Source organism: Penicillium lagena, assembly GCF_028827675.1.
Source record: "Penicillium lagena strain IBT 129212 chromosome Unknown utg000003l_segment0_segment0, whole genome shotgun sequence".
Classification (NCBI taxonomy): Eukaryota; Fungi; Ascomycota; class Eurotiomycetes; order Eurotiales; family Aspergillaceae; genus Penicillium; species Penicillium lagena.
The window spans coordinates 576,825-594,885 of record NW_026623224.1 but is presented as its reverse complement, the minus strand read 5'-3'; the positions used below and the strand labels follow the sequence as shown (position 1 = coordinate 594,885).

Sequence of the window (18,061 nt, the reverse complement as noted above, 5' to 3'; positions counted from 1 at the left end):
CCTTTCATTTGGGACAGCTCAAGTCAACAAAATTTCCTGACAATCCACGCCTTGGCCAGTGAGCGGACGAACCAACATGACAAAGCCGAAGGCCGTACGAGATGCCGACAAGCTGTCAGGAAAGCCACTCACAGAAACAATCGAGCCTTCTTCGTCGGTTCTGGATATAGACAGTGAGAATTGGCTCACCTCGAGAGATCTCCGGGAGGATGGATTACCCTTCACGCCAGAGAGGGTGCGTCAAATGTCAATCTATCTCATCGCCAACCCAAACATGAACTCTTCCTTTCTGTTTCGGGCAGATATCCTCTTTGATAGCCAAGGGCTGCTCCAAACACCACAGCAGAAAGAACAAGCACTCACATTTTCAGGATGCAATACCGAATCAACGGAACAAGAAGAGATCGTGCCTGTGCCGGCAGTCAAGATCGGGGGGTTTCGTTTGACGAGGAGTGTCATACGAAAACTCATCCCCCGCAAACCCGACATTGACCGACCATTGGAGCAAACTTGCCACTTCTACGAATCAGCAACCTCTTCTGTGGACCCTTCCGATGAGAACTCACAGCGCAAACGCTTCCTTGTCATGTACCTCCCCCATATTACATCCGAGGAGGACATACCTTTCTATCACCCAAAGCTCCGAGCTGTTGCCTTTCTATATGACTTTCAGTCCGACCTCAATAGTGGCCCAGGAACGGGAACAATGTCTGTTCATTTCTTGCCATTCAGCGACGACATACCAATCCGCTTGGAACGTACATTACACATGCTACTCAGTACGAATATCCGCCTCGCGAAACATGCTGGGTCTGCCGCGGCCGTTGATGGAAGCAACTATAATCCGATTAGGGACAATATCATTCCGCGACATATCGTCCAGAACACATACTCACGTCTGAAAACCATGTACGCGTCGGACTTGTGTGCGCGCTGGGTCGAGCGCACAGAACCAAGCAAGCATGTCTTCGAGGACCTGCTTATCACGTCTTTTCTTATCGAACTTTGGAGGAGCATGTATGGCGTTGCTCCTACAATGGAAAGAGACCAGACCCATAACAATTCTTCTTCTTTTCCCGGATTCGTGGACGTGGCCTGCGGCAACGGTGTGCTTGTGTACGTGCTGCTTATGGAGGGATATACGGGCAGGGGATTTGATGCCCGTCGTCGGAAGTCTTGGAAGATCTTTCCGGACCGGGTGCAGGAGCGATTGAAGGAGGCGATCTATATCCCCAAGCCGTTTTTAGATGCAGTAGCCGATCAAGACGTCGGCGCGACGATCCACAGCGGAGATTTCGCCAAAGACACCTTTATTATCTCCAACCATGCCGACGAACTCACCGTATGGACTCCACTTCTGGCTGCCTACGCCTGTCCTGAATCACCACTACCATTTCTGTCTATTCCGTGCTGCTCGCACGCGCTATCTGGGGCCAGGTTTCGCTACCCTCCACCGCAAGGAAGGAAACCGAAGACTTCAGAGAAAAAGAAAGAGGGTACACTTCCGGGGGAAGGCGATACGGCGGAAGAGTATGTCGAGCAGAATCCACAACCTTCCTCTGGAGATCTGAAGGCGCTTCGAGCTGCCAAGGAAGAAGAACAAACTGATCTTGCAATGCTCAGTTCTCAGTACCACTCGCTTACTGCAAAAACCATGCGCGTGGCTCAGGAGATTGGGTACGAAGTTGAAAAGACCATGCTGCGTATCCCCAGCACAAGGAATATGGGTGTGATTGGGGGGCGACAGCGGGTTACGAAGGAGTGGAGTAATAAGTCGACTGGGAAGTCTTCAAAAACGGCTGCGGCCAGCAACCACGATGAAGAGACAGTCTTACAGAAGATTAAGGAGGTTGTTGAGCGGGAATGCGCTAAGGACAGTGGTATCGATGCCGCGGCTCGAATCTGGGTTGAACGAGCCAAGGGTCTGCATAAGGGACAAGGAAAGGGGAACCAACCGCATTATTGAAAAAAACCCCCCTATTCGCATCCGGCCGACATTATTGTGGTGGGCCACCGTGTTGGGTTAATTCGGCTCGATTTTCGGGGAATTTGCGAGTCAAATCGGATAAAGCGGAGGGGATCGACAACCTGTGAATACCCGACATTCCTCCGCGTCGATAAACAACATTCAAGGCCCGGCAAAATGGCGTCGTGTACCCCGCTTCGTCCCCACGGGGGGTTATAAAGTGACACGAAGCACCTCAATTCCTGTTTAATCGACCGAGTACAATTGGGTTTGTTCCTGACAATGCGGACTTCATCACTGCTCGCGGCCGGGGCTATCCTCGGTCTCGCAAGTGCCCTCGACAATGGACTGGCGCTTGCGCCGCAGATGGGCTGGGTAAGTTATTTGTTGACAAACAGGCCTAATTAAGAGCTTGGACTAATGCCTCCTAGAACACATGGAACTCCTTCGCCTGCAGCATGAACGAGACCGTCATCCTTGAAGCAGCTGAACGCATCGTCTCGCTCGGCTTCAAGGATCTAGGCTACGAATACGTCGTACTAGATGACTGCTGGTCTGCAGGCCGCAACGCAACGGGATACCTTGTGCCCGATCCACAGAAATTCCCAAATGGTATCGCCGATGTCGCGGATAAGATTCACGCCATGGGCCTTAAAATCGGCATCTACTCCAGCGCGGGAACTATGACCTGCGCGCGCTACTCAGGATCGCTGGGATATGAGGAGAAAGATGCTGCGGTGTGGGCGAGCTGGGGGGTATGTCGATTTCACTCACTCTCTTCTTCTTGGGCCTTTCTAATGCATGATGCTGTGGCAGGTTGATTACCTCAAATATGACAACTGCTACAACGAAGGGGAGGAGGGAACACCCAAACTCTCCTTTGACCGCTACAATGTCATGGGCAAGGCACTCAATGCCACTGGCAGACCTATTCTCTACTCGATGTGCAACTGGGGCGTCGACGGGCCGTGGAACTTTGCTACCACGATCGCCAATTCGTGGCGCACGAGCGGCGACCTGATCAACGTCTGGGACCGCGCGGATGTCAATTGTCCTTGCTCCGAGCTTGATGGCATCGACTGCAAGTTGCCTGGGTATCACTGTTCGGTTATGAATGTGCTCAACAAGGCTGTTTATTACCCATCCAAGGCGTACTCCGGCGCATGGAATGATCTCGACATGCTCGGTAGGCATTGGCTCCACTGGGTTTAAACTCGTCCACAATAAATCAGAATTAGCTAACTAATGTATGAATGATAGAGGTCGGAAACGGCGGTCTAACCGACGACGAAGCAATCTCCCACTTCAGTCTATGGGCAGCGCTGAAATCTCCTCTGCTCATGACAAACGTCATGAGTAAGATCGACTCCGCCACGCTCTCGATCCTACAGAACACGGCCGTGCTCGCCGTCTCACAGGATCCAGAGGCATCGAGCGCTGTTCGGATCTGGCGGTACTACGTTAACGGCGGTGAGATCCAGATGTACAGCGGTCCGCTGAGCGGCGGTGATCAGGTGGTTGTCCTGCTGAACAGCAGTCCCACGCCGCGAGACATGAACGCTACGCTCACGGATATCTTCTGGGATGATGGGGCTGAGGGCACGGCGAGCCAGGTGCAGAGTGCGTGGGATGTGTATGATCTGTGGGCTGGACGGATGAGTAACGGCACCGCGGAGGGGATTATTCGGGGTGGAAGTAATGCGTCGAGGCCTATTGATATGGCCAAGCTTGGGGGTGCGAAGAAGGTTTACTCGCAGGTGCCGTTGCCGGCGACCAAGGCGTTGATGGGGGAGAAGGTTGGAACAGTGAAGGCCGGGGGCACGGTGAAGGCTCATGTGCAACCGCATGGCGTGGCCATGTTGCGGTTGAGGGAAGTGAAAACAAACGATGAGCTGTGATGAAGTCTAGTTGGCAACGCTGTGTATATCAACATGACAATCGGACTATGAAGAGAGTAGTGAAGAAAGAGTCGTTTAGTAGTATACATGATAATCCCGGGAGTAAAGGGGAGAGATGCTGTGCTGCGAAACTGTATAGAAACCTTCTCCAACACCGTTTCTATATCCGTTGGAGACCCAAAATTGAACGCCACGCAAAATCTAAAGGTATAGTAGGGGAATGTGGGAGTAAATATCATTGAAGGAGACAGCGCATCTGCCCTTCACTCTCTTTCCATCATGAGGCCACTCCTCCCTCCACCGCAGATGCAGGCCCTGGGCTAGGATCCGCATGTCGCTCGCGACCACCGTCGTCCGTTTTCTTGCGAGATGATCTGCCCTCAGAATGGTCCTGGTCCTGAGTGCCTAGGCCCTGCGTCTTCGCTGCAGCGGCAGCCGCCGTAGCTGCGGCTGTTGCCGAAGCTCTCCGCGAGGCAGCCATGGCCGCAGCATTCTCCCTCAGGCGCCTCATGCGCTCTGAGCGTCCTTCGCCCGGAAGACCGCCCCAAACCGGCTCGACCGAGTCAGCACGCCAGTTTGTGCGGCTGAGGGGAGTCAATGAGGCTCCCCCCGAACCGGACTCCCCCCACATTCGCACACGCTGGAGCTTGCGCAGTTTCGCCAGTCCGTAAACGCATACGATGGCGGTGAGGGCGAAGCAGGCGACAGAGACACCGCCGAAGCCGATGTCGGACTCTTCGATGAAGTTCTTCAGATTCATGCCATAAAGGGCTGAGAATAAAGTTCCGGTAGCGAGTCCCAGAGTCCCAATGCTGAATTTGAGGTCAAGCAGCATTAGGGAGTTGCGGTTGGCGTCGAGAATTGCCTTCACACTGTGGCAATTATTAGAATTTGCCCGGTCTGATGGCATGAATTGACTTACACTTCTTCCGTGTTGCGGATACCCGTCACCAGGTTGCCGCCAGACTGGACGATTTCATCGCACACCTTGTGATACGATTCCAACAGCATCTCGACTTCCTGATGATCGTCCTCATTTCGTTCTTTCCCGTGTGCGCGTTCGCTCAGGTACATCGATGCCAGATCGTCATCCGCCTCGAGCAGGTCATCAATGGCGTCCCGAACAAGCCTCGCTTTCTGTTCGAACGTGCCCAGTTTCTTAGAGTAGATTAACAGTTGCCGCAGCTTGTCGCGGTCAATGTCCTCTTCCAGAGCTCGAAGGACACGCACGACAGGCTCTCTCACGCCATTGAATTCCTCCTCTAAACCGCTGGTGACACTGACCAAAACTGCTTCCAGTGCACGGAGCTCGTACGGCAGAGCTGCACCGGGCTGTGCGCCTTGGGGTTGTTTCTGGCGTAGTTTTCCTTCCAAGTCGTAGATGAACAGGGACTGCATATAAGAGTCTGTTGAGCCGTAGGCGTCGAAAACGAGGACCCGGTCCGCCTTGATCAATACCCGGAGATGTAGAAGGTTGATAAGGATAGCACTTGGTCGGACCAGGATATGTGGCAGAGTCGACGAGTCGATTTTGCGGAGATCGCGGGGAAGGAGGCCGTACTGGTCAAGAAGATTTCGTTAGCATCTAGTCTCTAAACGACGACCGTCCAAGACTAACTTTGGCAATTAGTTCCAACTTCCGAAACTCTCCATTGATGAGCGTCACGTTCCCATTGATATCAAACTCCGTGCATCGAATCCGCATCTCATTCGAAGCCTTCGCCGCGAGAGTGCGGCCGACATTGAACATCCCATCCGTTCCATCCTCGAGAAATGGCGCTCCTGGACTGCGACTGTTCTTGTGCTCAGCAGTCTTACCTCGCCTGAGGTCCCACAGTCTTCGCAGTAGGGGCCGGGTCTTGGTGGATGCGTGTCGGGGGAGCAGAGATTGGCCCGGCGCGCGCAACGGCAATGTACCGGCAGGAATAGGTCGCCAGCCTGGTAGATTCAATGAATTCAACGAAGAGTAACTTTGCGAAGCGGAGAGACCTGCCCAGCTAGAGGATTTCCGAGATGACCACGCCGAAGGCACTGGATCACCGCGAAGCCGCGACTTCGCAGGACGGGCGCATGTTGACGAGGCCGAGAAACCAGACTGCGATCGGAGGAACCGCAGAAGGGACGCGGAAGGCACCGATGGTCTCGGCGAAGACAGCATGGCTGTCTCTAGGATTGAGGCGGACCGCAGATATGATCTGGCGAACCAAACAAGCGATGATGGATCTCAGTCGCCGCTGAGCGCTTTTTCTGCCGGAGGATTGTTGATCCGGGTCAACAACTCTATAGATACAAAAGGACATTTTATCGTTACTATTCTGAACTGGATTTACTACTGTTGAAGGATACAAAAAGAAAAGTCCAGCCAACATCTACCATTGGAAACTATATACGGAAAACGATCCGACGCCCCCTTTCGTCTCCGAACTTTTGGGCAAAACGCTGGATCACGAAGCACCGCCTGCACAACAAGACAATAGGTATCTTGAACATGATTCTCGCACAGCTTTACCAATCATCATCGTCGTCCTTCTCATCATCTATAACAAGCAGTCAGCAACTTGATCATAAAGCAAAGCGCAAAAGAAAACACATACCACTTCCGCTAACCCTCTGCTTCCTCTGCTTCAGTGCATCCTGCAGCGCACCAGCCAGGCCACCTTGTGGACCGCTTGGAGTGCTGGAAGCTGCAGCAGATGACTCCGCAGCACCTCCCGGCACCATAGCAGCACTTCGGTCTTTCTTCTCAGAGGCTTTGACCTTGCGCAATCCACCACCGCCTGAGCCTCCAGATGCTCTGATAGAGGCCAGCAGATCGTCCCGTCCACCACTAGCTTTAGGTAAAGGCGGAGCTGCTCCACCAGCCGGGGGTGGTGGCGGAGGAGCACCACTTGCACCAGGCGGTGGAGGAGGTGGAGGCACAGCCCCAGCGCCTGGCGCGGGAGGGGGAGGGGGAGGCGGTGCTGCAGGCCCGCTGCGTCCAGGAGGCGGCGGCGGAGGAGGAATAGCAGCGCCCCCTTGGGGTGGCGGTGGAGGAGGGCCGCCCGTGGAAGCTGTAGGCGCTGGAGGTGGTGGCGGTGGAGGTGAGACAGGTCCTCTGGGTGGAGGGGGTGGTGCTGCAGGAGGAGCAGCGGCTGGCGCAGATGGAGCAGGTGCTGCCGGGAAGGCGGGCGGAGGAGGGACAGGTCGCGCAGCCGGTGCTTGGTGCGGCGGAGGTGGTAGAGGCGGCGAAGCAGGGCCTCGAGCAGGTGGAGGGGGCGGAGGTCCAGATGGAGTGCCTGTGGGAACCTTGGGCGGCAATTGGGGTGGGTGTGATGCCGGAGCCGGAGCTGGAGCTCGCGGTGGTGGAGGGGGGGACCCGGAGGAGCTGGGCTGCGGCTGGGCGGCGCCGGTGGTGCTGAAACCTTACGATCGCCCGAGAAAGGAGGTGGAACTCCGAATCGGGGTGCACTATCATCCGCAGGAGTCTTCGGCGGCCGTGGTGGCGGTGGAGGTCCATTGGCTCCTGAATTGGCTCGCAGACGTTTTGGAAGCGCGGGGCCCGGAGCTTCAACAAATTTGCCAGCATCTGCAAAAGGAGGAGGTGCGTTAAATCTGCGAACTGGGGGGGATGGTTCCCGAGGAGGTGGAGGCGGGGAGGCCGGCTCCTCTGGCGCCTCAGGACGGGCTTTCCGTGATGGAGGTGGCGGTGGAGGGCCACGCCCCCTTGAAGCGCTGGCTCCTGTGGGTTGAGGACTGATGGCATTTGTTTTGGGAGCAGCCGGGGGAGGCGGTGGTGGTGCCCTGCCAGTGGCAGATGGTTCGGCCGCTGCACTCTGCTTCTGATCGATCCATGCTTTGATAAAGTCTGAATTATCCGCAATTTGGTCTTCTGTGATCCCCATCTGCTTGAGTTCCCCTAGTAGTCCAGCCCACTCGGGATCGCTCGTGTCAAACGGCAGGTCACCCTTGGCTGCTGGGGTGGCCGCTGGGATGGCCGCAGGGGCAGTCGGGGGCAGGGCTGGTGGCGGCGGAGCGACTTGTATTGACGGCGCTGGCGCTGCTGGCGCTGGGGGTGCGGCGCTTGCATTCGAGTGTCCGCGATGCAGCAAGCTGCCGAACAGGGATCGGCTAGCTTTCCCATTGGTAACAGGTGCCGGACCCTGCCCTCGAGAGGAGGCAAACGGGGTGTGTTTGGTTTCTTTGCTCGCTTTATCCTCGCGGTCATGCACCTTCTTGATGAAGGTCTTGGCCTCCTTCTCGTCGGCAAAAGACAGGCCAGCGGGGCATTGTTCGAGTTCGAACGTGTGAAAGAATGTACGGTCTTGGTTGTAAGAGAAGTTATCAAAGATCTCCTGGTCCCAGATCACTCCCCTTGCGGCAGGCTACATCAAGATCATCAATCATGTCAGCAGGCCCGGCGCTTATCTCTCGACAGGCAGAAGAGGCCACTTACCGAGATATCGACCACCTTCAGCCAAAATGTCCGTCCTACGAGATCATTGCAGAGTACCGCCGCCCCTTGGATTCCGGTGTATGTCCATCGCTGGTTATCCGGGTAGGCGACATAGAGTCGCGCGACAGCCACAGCGAGGATCTTATTGGCTGGTTTGGGGACATTCCGCTTGACGGTTTCCTTGTCAGCTTCGGTGAGGATGGAGGGCATGGCGAATCAACACAAGTACCAGGCGTAGAGGAAAGAACCAGTGGAAATGAGGGTCTAGAGGGTGTTAGGTTGATAGAGAGCGCATTGCCGACGGGCGGCAGTGCTCGGACGAAGGTTGGGGAACGCCCTTAGCACACCGGCTGACAGGAAAGCGGCAGTCCGGGTATCGTCCCCGACGGTGAGAGGAGCTTTGTGTGGGGGGGGGGAAAACGTGGCGGGAGAGTGAAAGGTGGCGGGTGAAGAGAGGAATTGGATTGCCTTGCGGAGATGATGAACTGGCCTGGGGCAGAGCGGTGGGGGATGCGGTACGAGACAGTGACTTTGGCGTGGTGTGGGAACTCTATGGGGCACGTGGTACATTAAATGTACCATGCAAGGATCGGTCTAAAACATAAGACAGAATACTTCGTCAGCTTCTCATGAATATATAGTGATAGATATTAGGCATCCTGTGTCGTCAAAATTTTATCTATCATTCTGCCTGGAATGTTGACCACGGAACAGCTGCTGTTTCTGCCGACGTCATCCCGTCCACAATCTATAAGCAACATTTCCGTTCAAATCTCATTCTTGGAATCATCCAGCACATCGGACTTAAATGACCTCCTCACTTTAGACTTGCATACTTCTCACTTCTTGGAATGGCCTTGACCGTGCAAGGGCGAGATGTGAAAGACGAGCATGGGTAGAGGCGTTTATAATGACATTCTTTGCAATAATATCTGTAGGAAAAACTAAATTCTAGGTGTCTCCTGGTTATTCGGATGCATTCCGAGATTTGAAGTGGTCTGGTGAAGTGCTCATGGAGAATACCAATGATCTAACACCCCCTCACTCGGGACGGTTCCGGGGGAGGATATTGGCCCACTGCGTCTCTGCAATAGGACAATATTCCAACACTTCGCCCGGTTCGGAATTGTCCCGGACAACATTATAACTCTAAGTGGGATGTGCCACCAACTCTCCTCCACATCCCAGCATGCTAGCCAGTCTTTCATCGATTCTGGCATTTCTACGACTTCTATACGACTATATACGTGACGCATTCACAACGATGAGCGAATACGCTTTCGACTGGTTGAAAGCCAAAGCAATTGGATGGACTCATGTACCACCAATTAACAAAATTGACACTCATCATCATTATGTGCCTGACTTTTACAGCAAGGGTGCGTATCTTGCCTCTCCTATTCCAGTCTGTATACTAAATCCAGGTCAGCCGTTGAAGTTGCAGGCGGTATTTACTCTCCCTTTATCATTGAATCTACCGTCAACTCACGGATTCAGGTGACCCTAGCGGATGGCCGACTCCTCATTGGAGCTCCACTGGCTCCAAACTGCTCATGAAGCGTCTTGGAGTTCAAACGGCCATTCTCTCCACCACAGCCCCGGGGGCGTGTATTCTCAACGGACAGGCTTCTTTCGACCTTGCTCGAAAACTAAACGAATATGCTGCGGATCTCCGGGACAAAGATCCTCAATCGTTTGGGTTCCTCGCGTCTCTTCCCAGTCTCCTGGACACTGACGCAGCGCTCGCTGAAATAGCATACGCCCTGGATGTGCTTCACGCCGACGGAGTGACTCTATTCACGCGTTATGGCGAGGACAATACCTATCTAGGTCATTCTTCTGTCGAGCCCATCTGGGCCGAGCTCAATCGTCGCAAATGCGTGGTGTTTGTTCATCCCACACATCCCATCGATACCAATCCAGTCAACTCGAAGTTACCCCAGCCTGCAATTGATTATCCGCATGAGACGACTCGCACGGCCATGGACATGATTCTCATGGGGACGCGGCGCAAGTATCCAGACTGCAAGGTGATTTTGTCTCATGCGGGCGGCGCTTTGCCGTATCTGATCAGCCGGGTTGCAACGCCCATGCGCACAGCGCCAGACTTTGCTGCTTCTCATCGGATGGGCACGACGCATGCTCAAGTGATGGAAGACTTTCGCAGCTTCTATTATGATCTGGCACTCTCGTCTGCTCCTCAGGTCATGGATCTGGTATTGAAGATGATCCCACATGATCATATCCTATTTGGTGTAAGCTGTCACCCTCACAATAATGGTTGAATCCTGATTTGAGAACAGAGCGACTTCCCGTATGCACCAATTACTGCCTATCCAGCGTTCCTGGAAGATTTGGAGAACTATGAAATGAGTCCAAAGTTGCGAGACATGGTCAATTTTGAGAACGCTCGAAAGTTGATTCCCAGGCTAGCTGCACGGTCTCATATTTAGTATTAATTATTTATTTGATCTATAAAATGTGATCTCTACTCTTCTCTTCTCTTTTTATACTTCTCTATTGCATCATAGACCATCACGTGACCACGCGCCTTCTTTCCTCGCGAGCAACTCCTCGCCTTTCTCTAACGCGTCAACCAGGGCTCCTCATGCCACCCGAACGCAGCAATGTGCCGGTGAAGCTGTCACTGCCCCTGGTAAGTCCTCTTAGACTCACAACTGCTGGCGCTGACAGTGGGCCAGCAATATCAGCAGGACATCTTCACCGAACTACGCCAGGAGGATGAGCTTGTCGTGCTCGCCCGCGGCCTGGGGCTTCTGCACCTGATCACTAACCTGCTTCATTTTTATGATGCGGTTGGTAACAACCTGGTCCTGGTGGTGGGTGCAGATGATCGGGAGAATGAATGGATCGGAGAGGGTATGTCTGTGGAAACACCCACATTGGGACATCGGAACGGACGCTGATGTGGAGTAAAGCTCTGGCGGAACATTATGCTACCAGCAAAGCTCCCCTTGCTAGGGGACTGAAGGTCATCAATACGGAGAAAGCTACGGTGCCGATGCGGTGGGTATTTGAGATGGATTGATTTGCAATTGCGCTGATAAGTGCCCAGTGAACGGATCTATGCCCAAGGCGGTATTCTGAGTGTGACATCCAGAATATTGGTGGTTGACCTGCTATCAAGTATGTGAAAGATCATAATCCTATAAATTCTGGCTAACACGTCTTCTAGAACTCCTGGATCCTGAGAAGGTGACAGGAATGGTCGTACTGCACGCCGATAAGTAAGATCAATACAGATTACGAATGTGATATGACCTAATTCTATGCTAGGGTGGTGGCAACCTCGCTTGAGGCGTTCATCATTCGGATCTACCGTCAAACGAACAAGCGTGGCTTTTTCAAGGCCTTCTCAGACTCCCCTGAACCGTTCACCACTGGGTTCGCTCCGCTGGCCAATATGTTGCGCAATCTGTTCTTGCAAAAGGCGTCATTATGGCCCCGGTTCCATGTCGCAGTGGCCGAATCCCTAGAAGGACATCGCAAGGCAGAAGTGATCGAGTTGGAGGTCCCGATGAGCGACAAAATGAGAGAAATACAGAATGCCGTCCTTGAATGCGTCGAAATTAGCATCAGCGAACTGCGAAAGTCCAACACGGGTCTGGACATGGAAGAATGGACACTGGACAGTGCCTTGCACAGGAACTTTGACGTTTCCATTCGACGCCAACTGGACCCGATCTGGCATCGGGTGAGTTTCAGAACTAGGCAAATTGTTAGCGACCTGGGTGATCTTCGGGCAATTCTTCAGTACGTGTAGGCAGTGCCATTTGGTATCATTTTTCTAACAATATAATAGTGCTCTACTTACATATGACGCGGTGTCTTTTGTGAAATACCTTGATACCATTGTGGCTGCCCACTCTCCACCCACTGGTTCCAACAAGCACAACTACTCGCCCTGGCTCTTCCTTGATGCCGCGCATGTGCTTTTCCAGACAGCCAAGTCTCGAGTTTATCAAGGAAAAATTGGCAATGACCTTGCTCGCCCTTCATCACTTATCACTTTCTCCTCTGAATTGGATCCCGTGCTTGAGGAGCTGCCCAAATGGAATGTTCTAGCGGAAGTTTTGGGAGAGATTGAGCATGATGTTTATCTTCATCCGACAAATCTGGACGAGTCGAATGGTACAATACTCATTATGTGCAATGACCAACGCACTGGGCGCCAACTTCGAGAGTACATTAGTATTATGCATGCGCGGCTTTCCCATGGATGGAAAACCAAAGAAGACGATGATTTGATTGATGACAACCCCTCTGCAGAAGTGCTCATGCGGCGACGCCTACGAGACTATCTCAATTGGAAAAGGTCGCTTTCAAACGTCAACAGAAACCTGTCGGCCACGAGCGAGGATGGAAAAAGTCAGGAATCATCGACACCCCAGCAGCAACAAGGAAGGCCGCCTCCAAATAAACGCCGCCGAGTTCGTGGCGGGGGAGGAGTCTCCTCTTCTGCTGGACGCGTGCCGAATGCCAGTGTTCAGACCGAGGTTGAGCAACCAGCGCAGGTCGCTAATCTACTCGAGGAACTTCAACCGACCGAAGTGGAGGAGATGCAGAAAGAAGAAGTGGTTCTTGATGAGCTCCAGGGTATGGACGACTTCTACGAATTGTACGATATGAATGATCTGGTCATGATTCACCCGTATGACGGCGACATGGACGAGCATATCCTCGAGGAAGTCCGGCCGCGATACATCATCATGTACGAGCCCGACCCAGCATTCATCCGGCGGGTGGAGGTCTACCGCAGCTCTCATCTGGGCCGAAATGTGAAGGTATATTTCATGTATTATGGTGGCTCGGTAGAGGAACAACGGTACCTGAGCGCCGTGCGGCGGGAGAAAGACGCTTTTACGAAATTGATCAAGGAAAAAGGCGTAAGTTCTCTCTTTCAGCCTTGGAATGCATTTACTGACCATATCGCCAGAATATGGCTGTTACCCTGACGCACGACAAGAGCGCCGAAGATCCACAGGAACAGTTTCTTCGAACAGTCAACACCCGTATTGCCGGAGGAGGGCGACTCGCCGCGACAGCGTCTCCTCCTCGGGTCGTAGTAGATGTGCGAGAGTTTCGAAGCGCTCTCCCGTCCTTATTGCACGGAAACAACATGATTGTGATTCCTTGCCAGCTAACGGTTGGCGATTACATTCTCACGCCAGACATCTGCGTGGAGCGCAAATCGATCCGTGACCTGATCACCTCACTGCGCAACGGCCGTCTCTACAACCAAGCCGAGACAATGCTCCAGCACTACAAGAACCCGCTACTTCTCATCGAGTTCGACCAGAACAAGTCGTTCACATTCGACGCCTTTGCGTCCATCTCAGCCGGCACAAATTTCATGACCGACTACGGCTTTTCCTCAACGGGTGCAGCAACCTCCTCCGCCAGCAGTAGTTCGTTGGCCAACCCCTCGAACCCGAAATCCGCGCAGCATCTGCTCGTGCTCCTTACGCTCGCGTTTCCACGACTGAAAATCATCTGGTCGTCTTCACCCTACCAGACCGCCGAGATCTTTGCCGAGCTCAAAAAAAACGCCCCGGAACCAGACCCACTGCGCGCAGTGCAGATTGGTCTTGACATGGACCTATCTGCCTCCTCTGGAGATAATATGATGGCCGTCGCCGGGATCGAGCATCGCACCTTCAACCTCCTCCCGCAGGACATGCTGCGTGCCGTGCCGGGGGTGACGCCGCAATCCCTTGAGCGCCTGATACTGGAGACAGAGAACATCAGTGATATTGCGAATATGGACGTCGACCAGCTCGATCCATTGGTTGGGAAGGAAGCCGCGCGCAAGATGGTGGGCTTCTTTCGGAAGAGCGTGTTTGACGGATAGTTAAGTGGAGAATTATGGAAAGAACCTGTCACACAGAGCCACGCCCATCGGAATAGATGGAGGTTTTTTTTATTATTTATATATACTACGTCGTATACCACGTAGTCCTTGTACATACTTGCACTCTTCTTGGCACAATCGTGAAACAATGTCGATCCGCCGGATTGACAATAATAGCAGCGCCCCGTCAACGCCGAGCCCCAGCACGCAAGGAGGGTCCATTCGGGTCCCCCCCTGAAGGTGGAGAAGATCGAACATTCGTTAACTAACAACCGAAAAATGGCTTCTTAACGATCGACCGACTTTCCCTCAGCCATGTATCTCCCGGTGTTGTTGGCGGTCGCGTTGGCTGTGCCCCGTGTTGTTTTCGCGGAGGATGAGCCCTGCGCCCGCGTCACCAGCCTGGTGGAGGATGCCAACCAGAGCAAAAGTGCGTTCTATTTTGGATTCATTCGAGGGAATACGTTACTGACGATGATTCACAGGCTCGGTCCGCGTGCCGCTTGACCTGGCGCACGAGTGTCTGCTCTCGATGCCCTTCGACTCCGGTCGAGCTGTCACATTCTTGAACCAGCTGCGCAAGACGCTGGAGTTTCAGTCGACTATTGATATTCTCAAGAGTATGTCAGCTCATGCTCTAATTAAACTAGAGCTAACGTGTCTGCAAGATCCCCCATCCGGGTATATGATGCCTCCAACCGATCTGCTGGGAGGTGTTGATACGATCTTGAATAAAGCCCGGAGTAAGGCCTATTCCAGCCAGTTTGAAATGGATTTGGACTTGTCTCTCCTCATTCAGTCGGCGTATGATGGCCACTTGACCCTCGAGCTGTGCTCGCAGACAGTCTTTCACTATCAGATTGATCTGCCTCTAGTGTCGGTATCAACTGATGGGCTGGTACTGCCGCAGGTGTACACGTTGGGTAGGGTTCCGGCCTGGAAACTGCTTGAGCATGAATATTAACGAGTATAGATGATTCGAAGCTCCAGCAGGCTGGCTCAACGGCTGTTTCGGCGCTTGCGTCTATCAATGATACAGATGTGGCTCAGTATCTCGAATCTTATGCCTTGAGCCAGAGTCTCCAAGACCGAGATGCGCAGTGGGTTTCATCTACATCTCTCCACAGCTTTTTCTAATCGTATTAGGTACAACCGAGTATTTCCGGCATTGGCCCGAAGCGTCACCAACACGCCCGTCACGCCGAACGGGATTTGGTCTTCCACTGACGCCTGGACCGACGAGGCACACCTGTCTCTCAAGTTCGCTAATGGCAGCGTAAAAATCATCGAGCGGACCGCCGTCCCAGCCGAACGGTTCTTCTCGTACCAAAATGGCACAGAACTATTCAACATCTACTGCCTACCGCAGGGCAGCTCATCTTCCTCCCTGAGCGCAACAGCCGCAGACGCCGAACAAGCATCTGACATCCCGGGCCTCCCCAATACAACCTGGACAACCGGCGGCGGTTCCGTATCCGGATACTTCTCCAACGCGCCCGACCTCCAAGACACGGGAATTATCTTTCTCCCCACCTTCGCCTCGAACCCACATGACGTCGCCGGCGTAGTCACGACCTTCCTGCAGAATGCCACCGCAGCAGGCAAGAAGAAGATCCTCATCGACGTCACCGCCAATCCAGGCGGCTACATGACCATCGGAATTGACCTATTTCGCATCTTCTTCCCAGGCGCTTTTCCGTACACCGCGACGCGGTTCCGTGCCCACGAAGCGGCCAAGTACCTCACTATGGCCTACTCGCGCTCCAACACTACGGACTCGAGCAACATCTTCGCGTACAAGCAGATGGTCACGCCAGATCAGAAAAATGGGTTCGGCGAGTGGGAAGATCTGTACGGTCCGCATGAGATACTGGGTACCGCCTCGTCGAGTCTGCTGGCGAACTTCAATTTCACTACCACCTCCACGAAATCATTCCCCATCAATGGCTACGGGCAAGTTCCGTTGAATCCCAGCCAGTCCCCGTTCTCAGCGGAGGATATTGCCATCGTACATCCATCTATCTCCTTCAACAGACGATATAATTACTAACAAATGACAAACAGATCACAGACGGTGACTGCGTCTCAACATGCGCCTTCTTTGTCAAACTAATGAAACGCGTCGGTGTACGCACCGTCGTCTTCGGCGGCCGCCCCAAGAAGGCACCCATGCAAGGTGTCGGCGGCGTGAAGGGCGGCCAGTCGCTACAGATCGGCTATATCAACGGATACATCCAGCAAGCGGAGCAACTAATCGCCCAGTCATCGAACAGCTCGTCACCGCTCCTCACGCCCGACCAGTGGCGCGCCTTTAACGCGTCCAGGCCGAGCCTGACGCCGTCGCTTGCTTGGGGTGGGAGTGTGAACCTAAGGAATGAGTATGATCCCGACGACAGTCAGACGCCGTTGCAGTTTGTTTATGAGGCGGCGGAGTGTCGGCTTTTTTACACAGTGGAGAATTATCTAGGCGTGGAGAGTATCTGGGCGGCGGCGGCGAGGGCGATGTTTGGAGATGGGGGGTGTGTGCCGGGGTCGACGGGAGGGAAGGGGAGTTTGGATACCTCTTGAGGCAGGGCTACTGTGCTGGTGTTTATTGTTATTGCATGTTAGACAGAGAAGAAGGGCATGTAGACTGGGCTGGGCACATTGCATCAAATTGGACTAAGAAGACTACGGCTTACAACAAACACATCATCATAAGATCAACTTTTGAATTCTCGTAACCCTTTCTTCATAACTCTATTCAAAAGGAACGTTTTCGAAACGAAGGCAAAGCACGACGAGCCACGGGCATGCAATGCAATGCAAATAGACAAGCACGCAATTTCATCATGCGCGTTGCAGCCATATCCTCTGTAACATGAGAATCCGGAAGGAAGAGACTGATAACATCAATGCAATCCCCGGGGTTCTCGGTCGATTTGTGCTGCTTCATACCCTGGGAAATTGGCGGAGTTTCGCAACCCTCTCCTCCGGAGAACAGCGTCGCGGCCCGAACAGTAGATTGCCATTCAACTGTGTATAGCATGTCGAACCACGGTGCGCGGCCAGCTGGAGGAGGGAAGGTGGCGAAACAGGGAGAGAGTGCAGGAAAGCCTTCCTGCACTCTTGCAGGGCAGAGAGCACGAGCTGAAATAGGGGGTCGAGCTTAGAGCTCATCGACATCAATGTCCTTCTCATCCTCGCTCTCGCGATCCTCGTCGAACTCGACGTTATCCTCGAAGCCCTCGTGGCCATAGGTATCTGTCTCATTGATCTTGGCGCTCTCGGGCAACTCGCCGTAGGCCTTGAGGGAGCGGGCCTCGTCGGCGGTGTACTTCATGATCACGTCGCCCTTTTCGTCTTGGTAGTCGCGCAGCGAGAGCAGGATGATGTCGCCCTGGTTGATCCAGACCTTCTTGCGCATCTTGCCGCGGATATGGGCCAGACGCTTCTCGCCGTCAAAGCAGAGAGCCTCGAGGCGGCCGTTGCCGAGCATCTTCACGACTTGTGCGTACTCTTGGCCTTCTTCTTTGAAGACCAGCTCGCGCTTCTCGTTGTCGTTTTCGTTCTTTCCACGACGACGGTTTTTACCGCCCTATTGGAGAGGAGTTAGTCTTTGCTTTACTTTGGGGAGGGTTGTCGAGTGTGGGTTTCGACAGTGATGGTGGTTGTGGTGGCGGGGTTGTTGGTCGTGCACATTTCACATTTCCAACAAAGAGGGGCAGCAGCAGAGTTCTCATTCTTACCTTTCCCTTGTTCTTGGGCATAGCGGTGGGAGGGACCTGAGAAGAGGACTTGTCTCGAAGGTCAGTTCGTAGATCAACGAAGATATACGAAGGAAATAAAGATGGTCCCGGACCGGTGTGAGTGAAGTGGAGGAGGGTAGGAGAGGGGAGTCCGTCAGTGCCTTT

At 53.6% G+C, this 18,061-nt stretch overlaps 7 protein-coding genes across 7 annotated transcripts; 4 read left to right on the top strand and 3 right to left on the bottom strand.

The window, feature by feature from the left end:
• Positions 1 to 76: 76 nt before the first annotated feature.
• Positions 77 to 1,966, top strand: trm44 (tRNA (uracil) methyltransferase; the record flags this gene model as incomplete). The annotated part of the gene is made up of 1 exon (XM_056977300.1): positions 77 to 1,966. One exon carries the CDS (start codon positions 77 to 79, stop codon positions 1,964 to 1,966), a length of 1,890 nt encoding a protein of 629 aa, XP_056833332.1.
• Positions 1,967 to 2,248: 282 nt separating this feature from the next.
• N7510_005373 (glycoside hydrolase family 27 protein) lies at positions 2,249 to 3,864 on the top strand (the record flags this gene model as incomplete). The annotated part of the gene is made up of 4 exons (XM_056977299.1): positions 2,249 to 2,341; positions 2,398 to 2,721; positions 2,783 to 3,152; positions 3,227 to 3,864. 4 exons carry the CDS (start codon positions 2,249 to 2,251, stop codon positions 3,862 to 3,864), a joined length of 1,425 nt encoding a protein of 474 aa, XP_056833331.1.
• Positions 3,865 to 4,141: 277 nt separating this feature from the next.
• N7510_005372 (CorA family magnesium transporter) lies at positions 4,142 to 6,022 on the bottom strand (the record flags this gene model as incomplete). Its single annotated transcript, XM_056977298.1, has 3 exons — positions 4,142 to 4,736; positions 4,787 to 5,424; positions 5,483 to 6,022. The coding sequence occupies 3 exons, from the start codon at positions 6,020 to 6,022 to the stop codon at positions 4,142 to 4,144; spliced, it is 1,773 nt and encodes a 590-aa protein (XP_056833330.1).
• Positions 6,023 to 6,369: 347 nt separating this feature from the next.
• N7510_005371 (WASP family protein) lies at positions 6,370 to 8,506 on the bottom strand (the record flags this gene model as incomplete). Its single annotated transcript, XM_056977297.1, is given in 4 exon segments — positions 6,370 to 6,401; positions 6,459 to 6,621; positions 6,636 to 8,225; positions 8,297 to 8,506. The coding sequence occupies 4 exon segments, from the start codon at positions 8,504 to 8,506 to the stop codon at positions 6,370 to 6,372; spliced, it is 1,995 nt and encodes a 664-aa protein (XP_056833329.1).
• Positions 8,507 to 9,485: 979 nt separating this feature from the next.
• On the top strand, positions 9,486 to 14,168 carry N7510_005370 (ssDNA endodeoxyribonuclease RAD1; the record flags this gene model as incomplete). The annotated part of the gene is made up of 12 exons (XM_056977296.1): positions 9,486 to 9,675; positions 9,726 to 9,743; positions 9,794 to 10,551; positions 10,600 to 10,736; positions 10,828 to 10,952; positions 10,991 to 11,176; positions 11,236 to 11,323; positions 11,373 to 11,443; positions 11,493 to 11,544; positions 11,594 to 12,070; positions 12,120 to 13,203; positions 13,254 to 14,168. 12 exons carry the CDS (start codon positions 9,486 to 9,488, stop codon positions 14,166 to 14,168), a joined length of 4,101 nt encoding a protein of 1,366 aa, XP_056833328.1.
• A 315-nt stretch (positions 14,169 to 14,483) lies between these two features.
• Positions 14,484 to 16,736, top strand: N7510_005369 (uncharacterized protein; the record flags this gene model as incomplete). Its single annotated transcript, XM_056977295.1, has 6 exons — positions 14,484 to 14,598; positions 14,654 to 14,788; positions 14,837 to 15,091; positions 15,142 to 15,268; positions 15,315 to 16,176; positions 16,233 to 16,736. 6 exons carry the CDS (start codon positions 14,484 to 14,486, stop codon positions 16,734 to 16,736), a joined length of 1,998 nt encoding a protein of 665 aa, XP_056833327.1.
• A 580-nt stretch (positions 16,737 to 17,316) lies between these two features.
• On the bottom strand, positions 17,317 to 17,917 carry N7510_005368 (translation initiation complex factor eIF1A; the record flags this gene model as incomplete). Its single annotated transcript, XM_056977294.1, has 2 exons — positions 17,317 to 17,745; positions 17,897 to 17,917. The coding sequence occupies 2 exons, from the start codon at positions 17,915 to 17,917 to the stop codon at positions 17,317 to 17,319; spliced, it is 450 nt and encodes a 149-aa protein (XP_056833326.1).
• Between the last annotated feature and the right edge of the window lie 144 nt (positions 17,918 to 18,061).